Consider the following 19,415-nt stretch of genomic DNA (forward strand, 5'->3'; position numbering starts at 1 on the left):
AGAGGAGGATAAAGTCCAGTAATCAATTCCCCAAAGCAGCATGATTTTAGGAAGTAAAGAACCCCGTTTCCGGCTTCCATCGTGGATATAGAAAACTGGTAACACTTTGCTGCCACCACAGCAACAAGAAAAGCCTGAATTGGCAGAAATATAAATTTCTCAGAGGGAAGGGATTGTTAGGGAGTTTGGGATGGACAAGTACACATTGCTATATTTTAAATGGATAGGACTTCCCTGGTGGTCCATGGGTTAAGAATCTGCCTGCCAATGTAGGGGACATGGGTTCAATCCCTAGTCCAGGAAGAGTCCACACGTCACGGGGCAACTATGACCATGAGCCACAACTACTGAGCCTGCGCTCCAAAGCCAGGGTTCTGCAACAAGAGAAGCCACCACAATGAGACGCCTGTGCCCCTGCTTATCGCAATTAGAGAAAGCCCACATGCAGCAACAAAGAACTGCCTCGGCCAAAACTAAATAAAAATTTTATTAGAATAAATACAAAATGAAGTGGATAACCACTTCAGGGAAGTGGTATAGCACAGGGAACTCTGCTCAATGTTATGTGACAGCCTGGATGAGAGGGGAGTTAGAGAGAGAATGGATACATGTATATGTATGGCTGAGTCCCTTCCCTGTTCGCCTGAAACTGTCACAACATTGTTCATTGGCTATACCCCCATATAAAATTAAAAGTTTAAATAAAATATAAAAAGAAACAAACACACACACAAAAAAAAAAAAAAAAACAACATAACTTTCTTGAACCCAGAAGGTGTAACTAACCTGAAATCTAGGGGAAGAGATATGGACAGAGACATGGATATGAGCACTGGCTCACCCATAGCACAGGATGAAGACAAGAGGGTAAGATGCCTGCTGAAATTTGTAACCAAGTGCTAAATGTCAGACACGTGTATGATAGAGAATCTGGAAGCCTCACACACAAGGCAAGTTCTAACCCACTCAAGATTCTTCTTGCACCACCGGGCACTCATAAGATTATGGAGAGGGCCAGAAATGGGGAGAAAGTCTCCCTCCTCAGCCAGATCCACAACATCACTATGTTCTATCTTCTAAGTTACTATAGACATTACCACCAGTGGTTTCCCTACCACATAATCACAAAGCCTTTTCCTAACCTCTAGCGGCAGTTTTCTCACCATATTTCCAGCCATTAAGTTTCCTCACACTTCTCATCTGCTTTCTTGCTGCAAAGTTCTAAAGTCAATGTCACACTTTAAGCTTTTGTTTCAGCCACATCCTATTTCTGATACAAACATCTGTGTCAGTTATGTATTGCTGCCTAACCAGCTTATATGCTCACAATTCTTGCGTCAGCATCTGAGATAAACTCAGCTGGGCAGTTCTGATACCCAGGGTCATTCATGAGACTTAAGTCACCTGATGGCTTGTCTGGAGTCAGATGGTCTAAGAAGGCCTCACTCACCTGTCTGAGGATTGTTGCTGACCATCAGCGAATCCTCTCTCTCCATGTGGTGTCTACTGGAGGAGGCTGGCCCAGGCTTCATCACACTGCCAAGAATCTAATCTTGAGCTAAAAGATGGCAAAGCCTAATGTGTTTTTCCTCTTTTTTTAATTATTAACTTTGGCTGCATTGGGTCTTCATTGCTTACTATCGTTGCAGTAAGCAGGGGCTCCTCTCTAGTACGGTGCACAGGCTTCCCATTGTGGTGGGTTCCCTTTGTTTCAGAGCACAGGCCCTAGGATGGACAGTTTTCAGTTAACTACAGCTCCCGGGCTCTAGAACACAGATTCAATAGTTGTAGCTCACAGAGTGAGTTGCTCCATGGCCTGTGGGATCTTCCTGGACCAGGGATCAAACCAGTGTCCCCTACACTGGCAGGTGGATTCTTAACCATTGGACCACCAAGGAAGTCCCCCAATGTGTTTTTCTAGCTTCTCTCATGTTTGATAATGTTTCACTGACCAAAGAAAGTCATGTGGTCAAGTTCATCTTCAAAGGGTAGAGAAATAAACTCCACCTCTTGATAAGAGGAGCATCAAAGTCACACTGAAGAGAGGTGTACATAAGAGAATGGATGAAATTACCATGTAGCAATCTACAACATCACTATTCACACACACAAAACAAAGCAAGACAAAACATAAGAAATCACTTACCCACTAATACAGCTATAAGTAAATTGACAGTAGCATGTGCTGTCAAGAATATGAAGCAAATGAAACTTTAATCTACTGATGTGGTGGTTGGTTGTTTAGTCAGTCATGTCCGACACTTTCTCAACCCCACAGACTGTAGCACACCAGACTCCTCTGTCTATGAGATTTCCAAGGCAAGAATACTGGAGTGAGTTGCCGTTCCCTTCACCAGGGGATCTTCCCAACCCAGGAACTGAACTGGCATCTCCTCCATTGCAGGTGGTCTGCTCCTTTACCACTTCCCACTGAGTCACCAGGGATTCCCAATTGATGATGGAAGTATGAATTGTTTCAACCACTCTGGAAAACTGTTTAGCAGTATCTACTGAAGCTAAAAACATGCCTATGCAATGACCCAGAAATTCCATGTCTAGGTTTTACACCCAAGAGAAATAAGAAGATATGTTCACAATAAGATGTACACAAGAATACTCATAGCAGCTTTATTCATAACAGCATTGGGAAAGAACCCAGATGTCCATGAACAGAGTGAAATTTTTTAACTGTAGTGTATTCAGACAATGGAATATTACACAGCAATTTTAAAAGAGATCTACTGATAATGTGACAAAGATAAAGTTCATAGGCACTATATTAAGTGAAAACATCAGACACAAGAAGGTGTACTGTGTGGTTCTATTTTTCTGAACAGGAAAAACAAATCTGTGGTGCTAGAAGTCAGAATACTGGTTAACTCTGGAGATGGGGCTCATTGACCTGGGTCGGGCCCAAGAGAACCTTCTGGGAAGATGGAATATTTTCTTTTTGATGTGGTGTGAAAGTGTCACTCAATCATGCCCAACTTTGTGACCCTGTGAACTGTAGCCCACCAGGCTCTCTGTCCATGGACTTCTCCAGGCAAGAATACTGCAGTGGGTAGCCATTCCTTTCTCTAGAGTGGTATAGATATATACATAAAATTCACTGAGGTGAACACTGAGACTTACGGACTTTTATATAAGTTACGTCTCAATTAAAGAACTTTAGGGGAATTCCCTGGCAGTCCAGTGGTTAGGATTCTGCACTTTCACTGCCAAGGGTGTGGGTTCAATCCTTTGTCAGGGAACTGAGATCCCACAAAGCCTTTCAGTGTGTGGGGAAAAAAAAAAAACAAAAAAGCTTTAAAACACAAAAACAGAACTCTGAGTACAGGAAAAAATAGAGAACAGCTCCCTGTAGTGAAGTTCTGTAGAGAAAGCCAGACTGTCACTTACCACCTGCAGGACCTCAGTTAACTCAACTTATCAGGCCTCAGTTTCCTCATCTGTGAATTGGGGATAATAACAGTACCTTCCTCAAAGTGTCATTGTAAGGACTAAATAACTTAAAAGATACAAAGTTTAGGGTAGTAGCTATAATACTATCTAGCAATAATAAGCACTAAATAATCATTTGCTATTATGATGATGAATGGCTGAATACTCATTGCTAGGGAGAAAGATGGCCACTATAAGAATAAAAGGAATAATTAACTGAAAGCTTACAAGATGTCAAAAATCTTTTAATCCCATTGCTTCAAAATATATGAAATTTAAAACTAACAGAATTAAAACACTCATTCAGCAATTCATACATATGGTGGGAGAGTTTAATGTAACTTTCTCAGTAAATGATAGGCTGGAAACTGCTAAGGACTGAATGTTGGTGCTCCCTGGAGTTGACATGCTGAAGCCTAACTCCCAAGGGGATGGTGTTAGATGAGGCCCTTGGGAGGTAATTAGGTTGTAGGGATGGAGTCCTCATGAATGGGATCAGTGCCCTTACAAAAGAGACCCCAGGGAGCTCTCTTGCTCTCCTTCTGCCATGTGAGACATGGCAAGAAGATGGCCATTTATGAACCAGGAAGTGGGGCCTCAGCAGACATCAAATCTGCCAGCCGTGATCTTGGACTTCCTACCTCTAGGAACTGTGAGAAATAAATTTCTGCTGTTTGTAAGCCACCCAGTATTTTTGTTATAGCAGCCTGAGCTAAGACAGAAACCAGTATTTTTAAATGGGTAAAAGACTTTTATACACAAAGAGCATGCTCCATCTAGTGGACATTTGTAGGATACAATACATTGATTTCTACCATCCAAGAAGCATTTATAAAAATGAACCATATATTAAGTGCATCAGTTAGAGACTGCATTCAGCCACAATAAACCCATCCCTGCCCTCCCCCAGACTTCCCTCCCCCAAAAAAAGACAATGTCATGTACCAGTAAGAAGTGCATCATTTTCATGTAAACAAGATGTCCAGAAACAAACAACTCAGGGCTGGTACACCCACACAAGGATACCAACCGGGGAACCAGGATGGTTGTAGCTCTGGCCACAGTCTATTCTTTTTTAATCTATTATTTTTATATGTTTAATTTGGCAGCACCATACAGCTGTGGGATCTTAGTTCCCTGACCAGGGATCAAACCCTCAGCCCTGTATTGGAAGCTCAAAGTCCTAACCACTGGACCACTAGGGAAGTCCCCCACACTCTAGACTGTGGCTTTCGCCCTCGTGGTCACAGGACGCCTCCTCTAGCACCAGATATGGTGCCCGCTTGTACAAAAGGCAAGAAGGAGAGAAAGTGAAAGTGTTAGTCGCTCAGTCGTGTCTGAAGACTCTTTGTGACCCCATGGACTGTAGTCCGCCAGACTCCTCTGTTCATGGAATTCTCCAGGCAAGAATACTGGAGTAGGTAGCCATTCCCTTCTCCAGGGGATCTTCCTGACCCAGGGATTGAAGCTGGGTCTCCCACATTGTGGGCAGATTTTTCACTGTCCAAGCCACCAGGGAAGGAGAGGGATCTGGCTAAATGAAACCATTCCTTTGTGACATCTTCCCCAGGACTCACACTCAATGACGTCTCTTGCTGGCCAGGACTGGAGAACGTGGCCTCCCCTGCCAGCAAGGACAGGGAGGTGGAAGTATTTTAATCATGCACATTCCCTGATGGTGTAGTGGATTGAATGCAGCCCCCACCACCACCATCACCAAAAGACATGTCCACCCAGAAACTCCGGTTGTGAACTCAGTCGGAAAAGGGTCTTTGTAGATGTCATTAAATTAAAGATCTTGAGATGAGGCCATCCTGGATATCTGGGTAGACCCTAAATCCAATGATGTGTCCTTATAAGAGACACTTAGAAGACACAGGAGAGGACACAGACACACAGTGGAGAAGGCCATTTGAAGATGGAGGCAGCGATGGGGACGATGCTGCCACAAGGCAAGGCACACCTGGGGCCACCAAAAGTGGGAAGAGGCAAAGAAGCCTCCTCTCCTAGAGACTTTAGAGGGAACGTGGCCCTGCAGACACCTTGATTTCAACTTCTGCCCTCCAGAAGTATGAGAATAAAATTCTCTTGCTTTAAGCCACAAATATATATATATACATTGCATAGTCCCAATCTGAACAAATAAAACCTAGGTGATTTTGCAGGTAAGAAGGGGAAGTTTTGGCAGGCAACTACCAAGACATGCCATTTTCCAGGCAAGAGTACTGGAGTGGGTTGCTGTTTCCTTCTCCAGGGGATCTTCCCAACCCAGGGACTGAACCCAGGTCTCCCGTATTGCAGGCAGACGCTTTACCGCGTGAGCCATCAGGGAAGCCCTAGCCCTAAAAGCAAATCTCCACAAATACTTAACATTCAACAACATAAAGATCACACACTCTGCTTGTGGTGTGTTATGTGTGTGTGCACGTGCTCAGTCATGTCTGAGTCTTTGTGACCCCAGGGACTGCGGCCCACCAGGATCCCCGGGATTTCCCAGGCAAGAATACTGGAGTGGGTTGCCATTTCCTTCTCCAGGGGATCCTCCTAACCCAGAGATACACCCCTCTTCTCCTACACTGGCAGGCGATTCTTCACCACTGAGCCACCATATAGGATGTCGCTAAAGGAGTACTGTAAGAGATGATTACGTCCCCAGATGTTGAGTCTGTAGAAACAGGAAGTTAATCAGCAAGGGGCCCTTCCATGGGAAGAGACACAGGTAAAGGCAGGTCGCCAGTCCTGACGTTTTCTCCCCTGGCGTGAATCCTCTTGTGCACGCTGAGTGAAGAGCTGTGTCGGAAGGCTTTGTCACACTGAGTGCATTCGTAGGGTCTCCCTGTGGTGTGGGTTCTCACGTGGACGATGAGGTGCGAGGACTGGCCGAAGGCTCGCCCGCACTGCGGGCAGACGTAGGGCTTCTTGCCGGTGTGGGTCCTCGCGTGTTTCCTGAGGGAGGAGGGCTCCCCGAAGGCGCGCCCGCACTCCGGGCACGGGTAGGGCTTCTCCCCAGTGTGGATCCGCATGTGACTCTTGAGGGTGGAGAGCCGACTCAGGACCTGCCCGCAGGTGGCGCACTCGTACAGCTTCTCACCCGTGTGGATCCTCTTGTGCACGTTCAGGTTGGTGCTCGTGCGGAAGGGCTTCCCGCAGTGGTTGCACTGGTAGGGCTTCTCTCTGGTGTGGGTCCGCACGTGCGTCTTCAGCGACGAGTGCTCCCGGAAGGTCTTCCCACAGTGGCAGCATTCGAAGGGCTTCTCTCCAGTGTGGGTCCTCATGTGGCTCCGCAGGGAGGATGGCTGGGTGAAAGCCTTCCCACAGTCCTTGCATGAGTAGGGCTTCTCGCCCATGTGGTTCCTCTGGTGCAGGATCAGGTTGAAGTTCCTCGTGAAGGTCTTCCCGCACTGGCTGCACTCGAAGGGCTTCTCGCCGCCGTGGGTCTTCAGGTGGCGCCGCAAGTTGGAGAAGTACTTGAAGGCCTGCCGGCACTCCTGACACTCGAAGCACTTCTCCGCCGTGTGCGTCTTCTCGTGACGGATGAGCTCAGAGCTGTACCTGAAGGATCTTGCACATTTGTCGCACGTGTAGGTTTTATCCCCGCTCGGGACCTTCTCAGGCACGATGAGGCGGGTGGTCCGGAGGAAGGATTTTCGGCTCTCTCGACCTTCAAACGGGTTTCCCTCAGTAGGAAATTGCGGGTACTGAAAAAGCGGTTTGATGCTGTCAAAGGGCTTTCCAAGCTCATCATATTTATAGAGGTTTTCTCCGACCTGAGGTGGCTCCTGTCAATTGAGGAAAATGGGAAGACCAGAGGCTTTACTTCAGTCACAGGTATTCATTCTCCCACAAGCAAACTGTGTGTAGGAGAGAGGCGGTCCTATAGGTCAAACTTTTACCGGCCTAGTGTATCTCTGCCATTGCTACCCCGAGTTCCTTCAAGAGGATACTCTGCCACAAAGAGCTACCATTTTCATTACCTTCATGGGACTTCTTAGAAAAAGATTTTTTTTTTAATTGTTAAAGGCTAAATTAAGTCTTGAATGTTCTACATCTATGTCAGATTTACAAAAATGGTAAACTTTGCACTGTTTACAACAGCCAAGACATGGAAGCAACCTAAATGTCCATCGATAGAGGGATGGATAAAGAAGATAAAGTAATGGTCTACTATTCAGCCATTAAAACGAATGAAATAATGCCATTTGCAGCAATACAGATGGACCTAGAGATTGTCACATGGAGTGAAGTAAGTCAGAGAAGAACTATCCTATGACGTCCCTTATACAAGGAATCTAAAAAGAAATGATATAAATGACCTCACTAGCAAAACAGAAACAGACTCATAGACTTAACAGTACAAACTAATGGCTGCTGGTTGGCAGGGGGGTGGGGGGGACATGAAGGGACAGTTAGGGAGTTTGGGTTGGGATGGACATGTACACACTGCTATATCTAAGGTGGGTAACAACAAGGACCTGCTGTATAGCACAGGAAACTGCTCAGGGTTATGTGGCAGCCTGGATGGGAGGGAGTGTGGGCGAGAATGCAGACACGTCTCTGTATGGCCGAGTCCCTTCACTGTTCACGTGAAACTGAACATTCACCTGAAACACAGCACTGTTAATCAGCTACCCCAACACAACATACAAAGGTTTTAAAAACGGCTAGCTTTGGGGACTCTGTGAAGATACATATTGATCTACATTTAGAGTTTTTTTTCCCCAGTTCATGACATTCACAGATTCCCAACAAACTGCTTTCTCCTAGGTGAGTGCCACTTGCCTTGAATATCTCTCTGAGCTTCTTGAGTTTCTAGCCTACAGCAATCCCAGGCTTTTCCTACTGTAGAGGACCAAGAATAATCCCTTTATGTCTTACCCTTTTCATGCCAATGGATGGAATTGCCGCCAAAATATCTTGATTAGGAATTGAGTCTTGGTATTGAAGGTGAGGACCTGGAATGAATTAAGGGGGAGGAAATATCAAGTGCACAGGGAAGGAAACTCTGGGATCAAAAGGACCAGTAAGCTAGCTACATGCAGATTTTTTTTTAATATTGATCCTAAATATGCGAAGAAACTGAATAAGAGGAACATATCAGGACTTCCCTGGTCCAGTGGTTAAGACAATGCAGGGGGTCAAGGTTCGATCTCTGGTTGGGGAACTAAGATCTCACATGCCACATGATGTAGCCAAAAAATAAATTTTTTTTTAAAAAAAAGAACATATTAAGGAGCAAAAAAAAATTTTAAGGTGTTTGGCTATGTGAAGAGTTAAGTAATCACAGGAATAAGGAGTGGAAATAGTAGATAATTTTCTAAGAAAAGATTCCATGAAGACTGAGCCTGATGTTGAGAGAAAGTATTAGTTAAAAACAGAGTGGGGAGGAACTGGATGAAATATACACATGAAAGTGCTAAATGTAAAAAGGAGGTAGGATAATTTAGTCTATGCTCTATGAAGCCAGAGTAAAGTATTAGAGGTAAAAAGGCAAGGGAAAGAGGAACGAAAGTGAAATTTACTGAGGAAGCTCAACCCAACAGCCTTCCCCATCAAGGATACTGAAAGTGTTTCTAAATCTAACACACTCATCTTAGCGACCAGAGCTGGTGCTCCCCTCGCCTGCCTGGTGCTCACCTAAGTGGGCCCCTGGGAAGATCCCTCTCTCGGTGACGCACAGCTCTTCTCTTTGCTCCAAATGGGAAGACATCCTGGTTTTGCAGAGTTGATCACCTGCTCATGGGAAAAGATGCAGGGTGTGAGCAGACTGTGCCTGCCACACAACAGGGGCTGATACTCTGAAGTCTTCAGGGTCATTGGAGATGGGAACAGCAAAAAGGGCATGCTTACATTCTGATGTAAGCTTCCTTCACAAAGGAACTAAAGTACAAGCTCCCTCAATGGATCCCAAAGAACAGTAGGACTCTCTAACCCCTGCAATCCAGGGCCTGGCTCAAGAAGGCACTTAAGAAGCCCAGGAAGAGCAGACAGGCCTTTCATTTCCATGAGGAAGCCACAAGACTATAATAAGCACCACGAGGGCAGGACCTGTCTGTCTCTTCACCTCTGAATTCTGGGAACCCACAGTGGCTGCAAGCATGTGTGCATGAAGCAGCAAGGCTGGCCTTACCCACAGAGGCCACGTTCCTGTAGTTCTCCAGCATCACATCTCTGTAGAGGCTTTTCTGGGAAGAGTCTAGAAACAGCCATTCTTCCGGTGTGAACAGCACGGCCACATCTGCGAAGGTGACTGGCTCCTAAAATGCACATCCAGGGGCTCAGCCAGAGGCCAGCTCCCCCCCAGGACTTGAGAGGACAGTGAGGGGTTTGCAGGCCTGGGGAAGGAAGACTCCTATGCACAGGATATTCAGATATGGTTCTAAGGTCCCTCAGCTCAGGCCTCAGAACTGGAACTTTTCTCCATCTATTCTTCCCTCCAAAAATGAGAGCATCCCGAAGTGTGGCAGCCAAGGAACTCAACTTCATGACAGGACTTAGCTATTAACAACTAGCCAGGACTTCCCTGGTGGCATCTGCCTGCCAATGCAAGGGACACAGGTTCGATTCCTGATCCAGGAAGATCCCACATGCCACAGGGTGACTAAGCCCACGTGCCACAACTACTGAACTCAAGTGCCACAACTACTGAAGCCCGTGCACCCAGAGCCCATGTGCCACAAGAAGAGACGCCACTGCAATGAGAAGCCCGTGCACTGCAACGAAGAGTGGCCCTTGCTCGCTGCAGCTACAGAAAGCCTGAGCGCAGCTACAATGACCCAGTGCAGCCAGAAGAAAATAAATGATTCACAATAAAACAACTACTAGCCTGGAAATCCTTGCCCTTAACCCCAGGGTCCAGCAAGTGAGGTCACTGCTCACCCACCACTACAGGCCCAGTGCCTGGAAGCCTGGACACCAGCCCTGTGGGGTTGAGAAGCTCCCAGACAGGGGGAGGGAACAAGGAGGCAAAGCAGGAAGAAGAGCAAGGAGTTCTTGCTTACCTGTGGACAGGTGGTCAGTCCCCCAGGAGTCATGGCTTCTTCTTCTGTGCTCCGCTTCTGGAGCCAGGCAGGGCCCTGAGCGGACAGAGCTGCAGGAGAAGAGGAGAGCCATGAGGGTCTCAGCAGCAGGGCTGAGGCTGCACACCTTGACTGTGAGTGACCACAGGTGCACACACTCCCTTGGACAAACACACACACACACACACACACACACACACACATACTGTACACTGAGACGTGCATGCACATATGCTTGCACACACCCACAGCTACTTGGGCACATGGGCACACTCACTCACACCTGTACACACACATGCATACACTACGTGCAGAGACACATACACAAGCACACACACAAACACACAGAAATATACAAAAACACACACAGCTCTTTCATCTCAGCAGCCAGTATGCCATCCAGACTAAGACACGAAAACTTAGGGGCCACATGAGCCACGGCCACATCATGGGAAACACCCAGGAAGCTGAGCTAACACTGCTGGCCTGTTTCACCACAGGATCAACTTGAACGAATATCACGCAGGAGACTTTGGGAAAGTCAGCACAAGGCATTACCACTTAAAGAGGAACTAGAGCCTCTGTCCAACTGTCAAACTTGATAAACAGTTAACCTTGGTCGGTGAGAAGATCCAGATAAGTGCTGTTGAGAACAAGACTGAAGCTGTCCCTATCACTGATGTGATGTGATCAGAAAGATCTGGGGAACAAAAAGCTCCCAAAGCAGCCTGTCATCATGAAGGCCAAATTCTACAGAAGAGCTGAGAAGACTAAGGGTGTGGGAGGGGCTTGCAGAGAAGGTAATGGCAACCCACTTCAGTATTCTTGCCTGGGAAATCCCAGGGACAGAGGAGCCTGGCAGGCTACAGTCCATGAGAGCAAGAGGGGTTGGACACGACTTAGCAACTGAACAGCACCACACCAGCTTGAAGCCACATGGTGGGAAATTCATTAAATGGCATCAAGTACTTCCGCATGGAACTCTGTTCAATGTTATGTGGCAGCCCGGATGGGAGGGGAGTTTGGAGGAGAATGGATACATGTATACGTACAGCTGAGTCCTATATACATATGACTCAGCTTCACTGTTCACCCGAATCTATCACAACATCATTAATTGTCTATACCCCAATAACAACTAAAACGTTTTTATTTTTAACATTAACAAGTGCTTTAAAAAAAAGAAAAGAAACACACACACATTTCCTCCATTCCAAATCTCTGGAGCCACAGTCTTGATTCACCAACAGACTCTGAGGTTTCTACAGCGCTCCTTTCTCCCTCTTGACTCAGCCCTGGGTCAGTTGTTCCTCCCTGATTGCAGGGCCCCTTCCTCTGCCCTGACTCTGTAGGGTTGGTACCACCCAGGACTTACCACAAGCCAAGCACAGAGAAACCACCACTTCCCTGGGAGCCTGCCTGAGAAGGAAGTGTCCTTCCTTTTCTGTCTTCAGATTGATAACATTCCTCCCCCACACCAGGCTCCTCACTCTGGCCTGTTACAGAAGAGAAGTGCTGCCCCGCCATCCCATCTCTCTATACCCCCACTTCCTCTCTCAGTGGGACCTTTCCCTCGGTCATTAAATCTGAACCATGTCCAATCCTGATCCCATGTTATTAGTTTCCCAGGGCAGCTATTAAAAAAATAATAATAATACCACAACTGGGTGGCTTAAAACAACAGAATTGTATTCTCTCAGAGTTCTGGCAGCCAGAAGTCCAGGATCAAGCCATCAGCGGGGCCACACTCCCTCTGAAACTCCAGCTGAGTCATTCCTTGCCTTTTCTTGGCTTATGGTTGTTGTTGTGATTCAGTCCTTAAGTCGTATCTGACTCTTTACAACCCCATGGACTGCAGCACACCAAGTTCCCCTGTCCTTCACTACCTCCCGGAGTTTGCTCAGATTCATGCCCATTGAGTCGGTGATGCCATCCAACCATCTCATCCTCTGTCATCCCCTTCTCCTCCTGCCCTCAATCTTTCCCAGCATCAGGGTCTTTTCCAGTGAGTCAGCTCTTCACATCAGGTGGCCAAAGTATTGGAGCATCAGCTTCAGCATCAGTCCTTCCAATGAATATTCAAGACTGATTTCCTTTAGGGTTGACTGGTTTGATCTCCGTGCTGTTGAAGGGACTCTCAAGAGTCTCCTCCAGCACAATTCAAAAGCATCAATTCTTTGGCACTCAACTTTCTTTATGGTCCAACTCTCACATCCATACATGACTACTGGAAAAACTTTGGCTTCTGATGATGAAGGTCAATTCTGGGCTTATAACTGCGTCCCTCAAATCGCTGCCTCTGTTCTCATATGACCTTCGCCCCCACGTGTCCCTGTCTTCACAAGGCATCTTCCCCTTCTTAAAATGGCACAATTCATATGGGATTAGGGTCCACTGTCATGACCTCATCTTAACCTGACGTCATCTGCGAAGACCCTATTTCCAAACAAGGTCACGTTCACAGGTACCAAGGGTTAGAACTTCAATATAGATAGTCTGGTAGGAGGGGGGCTCACAATACAGCTCTAATACTCCACCTTTCCCTCTGGCTACTGTTTTATCTCTTTGTTCCCCATCATGGGCAATCTCTGTATTCATTCCCTCACCTTGTATTCAGTTCCGAAACACTACCATTCAACAACCAGCACCTCACTAGGGTCCCCTGTGACCTCCATCTACAGGGAGGATCTAGTAGAAATGTTCAGTCATCCAATCCCTCTATCTTAAAACCCACCGCCCCGGGCTTCGGAGGGCTTCCTTGGTGGCTCAGTTGGTAAAGAATATGCCTGCAATGCGGGAGACCTGGGTCAGGAAGATCTCCCTAGAGAAGAGAATGGCAACCCACTCTAGTATTCTTGCCTGGAAAATCCCATGGACAGAGGAGCCTGGCAGGCTACAGTCCTCGGGGTCACAAAGAGTCAGACATGAATGAGTAACTAAACACTTCCACTTTGCTGGGCTTCGGCACCCACCCCCCAGCCTCCTCCTCCACTCCTGTTCAAGTTCCTGCCCCGTCACTTGCTGGTGTCCCATAGGGATGCCAGCATGCTTCTCCTGCATTGGCAGGTGGGTTCTTTAATGTTGAGGCCACCAGGGAAGCCCCCAGTCCCCCTCCCATAAGTGCCCCCAATTTTCTGGTAAATGAATGTATACATGACCCACCAAACTATCTCAACTTGACCTCCTGAATACATTTTACATAGTTCCATGCTTCCCTCCTGTGCAGACAAAAGTTAACATAGCCCTCCTGACTGCTCTCCTTAGCAAGGCCAGCTGGCAAAGCTGGCCCTTAGCTGGCCACACAGCATGTGGGATCTTAGTTCCCCAACCAGGGATTGAACCCATGCCCCCTACATTGGAAGCATGGGGTCTTAACCACTTGACTGCCAGGGAAGTCCCAGAACTTGGATTTCGAGACAGCTCCCTTGACCCTAACTGATAAGAGGGGCTCACTCTGCTTAAACCATCTGTTCAAACAATGCGGTCCATGTTGGATGGCTGCTTTCTTTCCAGAAGCCTGGAGTTTAGGTATGTGCTGGGCAGATGGTGCCTACATGACCAGCCCCCAGGGAAAACCCTGGGCTCTGAGTCTAAAATGAACCTCCCTGTAAATTTCACCGTGCACGTGTTGTGACAGCTTGCTGCTGAAGGAATTAAGCATGTCCTGTGTGACTCCGCTGGGAGAGGAATCCGAAAGCTTGTGCCTGGGTTCCTCCAGGCATCACCCCAAAAGCCTTTTCCCTTTGCTGGTTTTGCTTTGCATTCCTTTTCTGGACGAAATCAGAGCCATGAGTACAACTGTAAGCTGAGTTTGGGGCATGGCTTTAGGGACCCCTAACACGCCTACTCCATACACACTCCCCAGTCAGACTGCGAGCCCCCAGTGGGAGGGTATCAGGGGTTTGTCTGCAATTGCTTCCCAGTGCCCTTCTCACCACGAGATGACAGTCTAGAGCGCTTCCAGGGTACTTTAAGAGCCAAGAGTACTCCAAGTACTCCATGAGTACTTTATAGCACAGATGGCCAAAAAGCACTTGAAAAGATGCTCAACATCGCTAGTCATTAGAGACATGCAGATCGAAACTACAGTGAAGCATCACCTCGCCCCTGTCAGAATGGCCATCATCAAAAAATCTACAAACAAGAAATGCTGGAGAAGGTGTGGGGAAAAGGGGATCCTCCTTCACGGTTGGTGGGAACGCAAATTGGTACAGTCACTATGGAGAACAGTATGGAGGTGCCTAAAGAAACTAAAAATAGAACTACCATATGACTCAGCAGTCCCTCTCCTGGACATATACACGGAGAAAATCATAACTGAAAAAGATACATGCACTCCAGTGTTCACTGCAGCACTGTTTACAACAGCCAGGATACCGAACCAACCTAAATGTCCATTGAGAGAGAAATGGATAAAGAAGACATGGTACATATATACGATGGAATATTGTATGTGCTACATTTTCAGTTGTGTCCAACTTTTGCGACGTCACAGCCTGTGGCATGCCAGGCTCCTCTGTCCATGGGATTCTCTAGGCAAGAATACTGGAGTGGGTTGCCATGCCCTCCTCCAGGGGATCTTCCCGATCCAGGGATCAAACCTACATCTCTTTTGTCTCCTGCACTGGCAGGCGGGTTCTTTACCACGAGTGCCACCTGGGGAGCCCACAAAAAATAAGATGACTTTATATATTCTCTCCCTAAGACAACGACTGCAGTCAGAAGAAAGGAAGGTGGATCCAAGTTCCCAGACACAACAGAACACAACAGAGCAGGGCCCTCAGGCTGTAATCCCACCAGGCGCTCACTCACCAGCACCCCCAGCCCTCCACAGTCTGGGGAGGCCCAGCGCAGGCTCCGGCGTGGCCACCCTCTGCATCTGCACAGCCACCTTCAGCCCCTGGACAGAGTGACAGGCACAGATTAGAGAGTCACAGCGTGGGTGGGACCCGCTCACACCTGCTCACCCAGACTGAACTGGTGTGACTGGCCCTGCTTTGGGAAACATGCTAAGAGGAGGGACAAGGCTCATTCACCATGTCCAGGTTTACAACTCCTCAACACAAAGCTACTCAGTGTCATGAAATTTCAAGTCCAAGACGGGACAGAGAGAGAGGGCCTGGGTAAGGAAGGGCTCATATAAGCAGCCTCTGGGAGCGGGGGATACCCTGGGGCACAGAGGAGCAGTGGATGGCCGGTAGACTGAGGAGTGAGGCAGGAGGCATGGGTGGAGCCCTGCAAATGAGAGGGTGTTAGTAAACTATTCCCAAGGGGAAAATCCCTGCTGTGGGAGAAGGGACGGGAACCCTCCTACACCAACGGCCACTCCCTCAGGAAAGGTGTTTAAACCAACTTGTGTATTTTTTTTTTTTAATTTCTATTTACGTTTGGCTGTGCTGGGTCTTCGTTGCTGCGCCTGGGCTTTCTCTAGTTCTGGTGTGCAGCACTCTCTAGTTGTGGGGAGGGGATCCTCACTACAGCGGCTTCTCTTTTTGCAGAAAACAGGCTCAATAGCTGTGGCTGTTAGGCTCTAGAGCTCAGGCTCAGTAGTTGTGGTGCACGGTCTTAGTGGCCCCGTGGCACGTGGAATCTTCCTGGACCAGGGATCGAACCCGTGTGCCCTGCAGGTGGATTCTTAAACCACTGGACCACCAGGAAAGCGCCTGACTTGCTTACTATAGGATGTCTCTGGCCTCCATGTCCAGCAGGAGGCTGGGTCCAGGAGAACTAACAGTGGCTCTGGGCAAGGTGGTGGCACTAGGGCCAGGAGGAGCAGTCAGAGGCAGGTTTATATTTCGGAGGAAAAGATGGCAGGACTTGGTGGAGAATGGGAAGCAAATGTGGCTGGTCCCTCAGGGCCGGTGATGGGTGGGAGACAGGGGAGAATAGGCCCCTTCTCCTCAGGGCAGGGCTCCAAGCACACCTTAAAGTGTCCTTCTCTGTAACTCTCTCCACCTCAGAACCAAAACACAAGGCCCCAAGCCCAGAGCATGGTTACCAGCCTGGACACTCTCCACACAGCCCTTGGGTCACAGGACCTGCTCATTCCTGCAGGTTTCCTGGCCGTGGAAAGGATGGAAGGATTAAAGAAGGAAATCTGGACCCAGAGAGCCAAGACCTGGACCCTGGGTGCAACCCCCTCCCCTAGGACTGCCCTGGGCCTGACACCACACTGGGGATAATTACACTCAATGCAGAAACACCAAGGCCTGGTCAGTAGTTCTCACCAGGAGCTAAGCCTGGGCCTCCAGCATGTTCCCCATTTCCAATCTAGTTGGTCTTCCATTCCTCCCTCCCTCCTGCCTCCCCACTTACAGACATATCCTGAACCGTGGGCCTTCTTGGCAGGGGCTGGGGCCCTCCTAGCAGACCACCTCCCAGACTTACTGCATATTCAGAAGACTGCTGGAGAGCTGACCAGTCCTCTGGGGCCGGAGGCATCACCTCCTCTTCCATCTCAGACTTGATCTCTATCTTCAGGTCCAGCTCTGGCCCCTGGGAAAAGGAATGGAGGGTGCTAAGCAGGAAGAGGTGGTATGGAGGCCGTCCTCACCATAAGAGACCCAAAGTTTGGGGGTAGTGCCATCAGAATTTGGGGTCCGTGGGACTTCCCTGGTGGTCCAGTGGCTAAGACTCTGCACTCCCGATGCAGTAGGCCTGGGTTCTATCCCTGGTCAGGGAACTAGATCCCACTTGTCACAGCTAAAGTGTTAATTGCTCAGTCATGTCTGACTCTTTGCGACCCCATGGACTGTAGCTTGCCAGGTTCCTCTACCTGTGATTCTCTAGGCAAGAATACTGGAGTAGGGTGCCATTCTCTGCTCCAAGGGGATCTTCCCGACCCAGGGATTGAACCTAGGTCGGTCCCACATTGCAGGCAGATTCTTTACTGTCTGAGCCACCAGGGAAGCCCATGTCGCAACTAAGACCCAGCCAAATTAATTAATTAAGAAAAGAATTTGGGCAACGTGGGTCTGGCAGTTTCAGACCTGGCAACTCCCCTACTTCACTGTGGGCACCAGCCAACGAGGGTTTCTGAGGACCAATTGCACCAAGGACTTGGACGCACACACCTGACCCTTTTCTGGTTCTGGGGGACCCGTGGCTGGAGGGTAGACCACCAACTCTCAGAGGCACTGCAAGATATTTTACTAGAAAGGTTTTTGCTTTGTTCCGGGCAGCACTGCACAGCTTGTGAGATCTTTGTTCACCAACCAGGGATTAAACTTGAGACCCTGGCAGTAAAACTGCAGAGTCCTAACCACTAGACTTCCAGGGGCGTCCCTAAAAAGGTTTTTACAGAAAAGTTGGGAGCACTTCGTTCTGCATATGAACACTGTTCTGTGTTTTCCTAGGTTCTGTATCTGCCTACCTGGCATCCATCAATCACAGGGCCACAGTCAGTTATCCACATCTCCCGTGACCCACAGCCCACACTCTGAACCACCTCCTTTATGCAGTTCTCACACATCAAGCCAATATTCCCTCCACCCTAAATCACCCAAGACGGGCGCTTCCTCCAGATACTTCATGTCCTGGAGGAAACACCTTGGCTCAAGTGTCTGCCTGGCCCTGGTGTGCACATCCAACTCAGCTACTCCTCACCTTCTCCTATGACAGGGAATGAAGAATCGCCCCCATGAATCTTACCATTTGGAAATCATAGGATGAGTTTTCCTCTGAAATATCCTGCAGAGGAGTAGGCTCTTTGGGTGTAAATTGAGATTCCCAGTCTAAAATGAATGGGGGGAAAAAAAAACTATCTTATTTCAGAAAGAAGTCATGGTATGAAACTGACACACACCTTTTTTTTTTTAATATTGACCCTAAACTTGGGACAATACTGAAAGGTAGAAGGTATCAGTGAGCAAGCTTGTGTTGTGCTGTGTGCTCAGTCATGTCCAACTCTTTGTGACCCCATGGACTGTAGCCCGCCAGGCTTCCCTGTCCATGGGATTCTTCAGGCAAGAATACTGGAGGGGGTCGCCATTTCCTCCTCCAGGGGACCTTCCCGATCCTGGGGGTAGTCTCTTATGTCTCCTGCATTGGCAGGTGGATTCTTTACTGCTGCAGCGAGCAAAGGGAGATTCTAAAGAGTAGGGCTGTGTGTAGAGCTGGGCAGTGACGGGATGAGGCGGAAACCAGAGGCTTTTCCTGGTAAAAGAATTCATGGAGACTTTTTTAATATTTATTTATTTTTGGCTGTGCTAGGTCTTCACTGTGGCCCATGGGATCTTCACTGCAGCATGCGGGATCATTCGCTGCCGTGCGTGCACCTCTCTAGTTGTGGTCCACAGGCAGCTCAAGGGCTCTCCAGGTATAGCACTGGGGCTGAGTTGCCCCTCGCTATGTGGGATCTCAGTTCCCTGACCATGTATGGAGCCCATGTCCCATACACTGGAACATGGATTCTTAACCACTGGACTACCAAGGAAGTCCCCTCCACGGAGATTTAGACTGATATTGCCAGAAAGTGTGTTATCAGAGAAACAAGATGTAATCAAACAAGAAATATATATAGAAATGTTCAATATAAAGATGAACCTGGTATACCCCAATACAAAATAAAAAGTTTGAAGAAGAAAAAAAAATTTTTTTTTTAAAAGACAAACTTGTGACTTCCCTGGTGGTCCATTGGTTAAAGCTCCACAATCCCAATGCAGGGGACCTGGGTTCAATCCCAGGTCAGAGAACTAAGATCCCATATGCCACTGCAAGTAAAGACCCTTTGTGCTGCAACTAAGACCTGCCACCATAATAAATAAGTAAATAAATATTCTCAAATTTAAAAAAAAGAACTAAACAAAAAGTGTGTGTATGACATGCAGAAATCAGAATCCTCACCCACCACTGGGGAAAAGGTAAATTAGTGTCCTTAATCTCAAAAGAGGGCAACAAAGGATCAGAGGTTGGATGGCATCACCAAAACAATAGACATGGACTTAGGCAAACTCAGGG

General features: G+C 47.9%; 1 protein-coding gene across 6 annotated transcripts in view; it reads right to left on the reverse strand.

The window, feature by feature from the left end:
* Positions 1 to 2,604: 2,604 nt before the first annotated feature.
* ZNF333 (zinc finger protein 333) overlaps positions 2,605 to 19,415 on the reverse strand; it is a 29,089-nt gene continuing 12,278 nt past the window's right edge. For all 6 annotated transcript variants that reach the window (XM_042249787.2, XM_060416262.1, XM_012177785.5 and 3 more), the window contains 8 exons: positions 18,108 to 18,190; positions 16,845 to 16,952; positions 15,270 to 15,357; positions 10,440 to 10,528; positions 9,569 to 9,695; positions 9,076 to 9,171; positions 8,317 to 8,393; positions 2,605 to 7,220 (listed from right to left, as the gene is read on the reverse strand). In XM_042249787.2, coding sequence (XP_042105721.1) covers positions 6,123 to 7,220; positions 8,317 to 8,393; positions 9,076 to 9,171; positions 9,569 to 9,695; positions 10,440 to 10,528; positions 15,270 to 15,357; positions 16,845 to 16,952; positions 18,108 to 18,190 — 1,766 coding nt within the window. In that variant the 3' untranslated portion in view covers positions 2,605 to 6,122. The remainder of the gene's footprint in view (positions 7,221 to 8,316; positions 8,394 to 9,075; positions 9,172 to 9,568; positions 9,696 to 10,439; positions 10,529 to 15,269; positions 15,358 to 16,844; positions 16,953 to 18,107; positions 18,191 to 19,415) is intronic.

Source organism: Ovis aries, chromosome 5 (assembly GCF_016772045.2).
Source record: "Ovis aries strain OAR_USU_Benz2616 breed Rambouillet chromosome 5, ARS-UI_Ramb_v3.0, whole genome shotgun sequence".
Taxonomy (NCBI): Eukaryota; Metazoa; Chordata; class Mammalia; order Artiodactyla; family Bovidae; genus Ovis; species Ovis aries.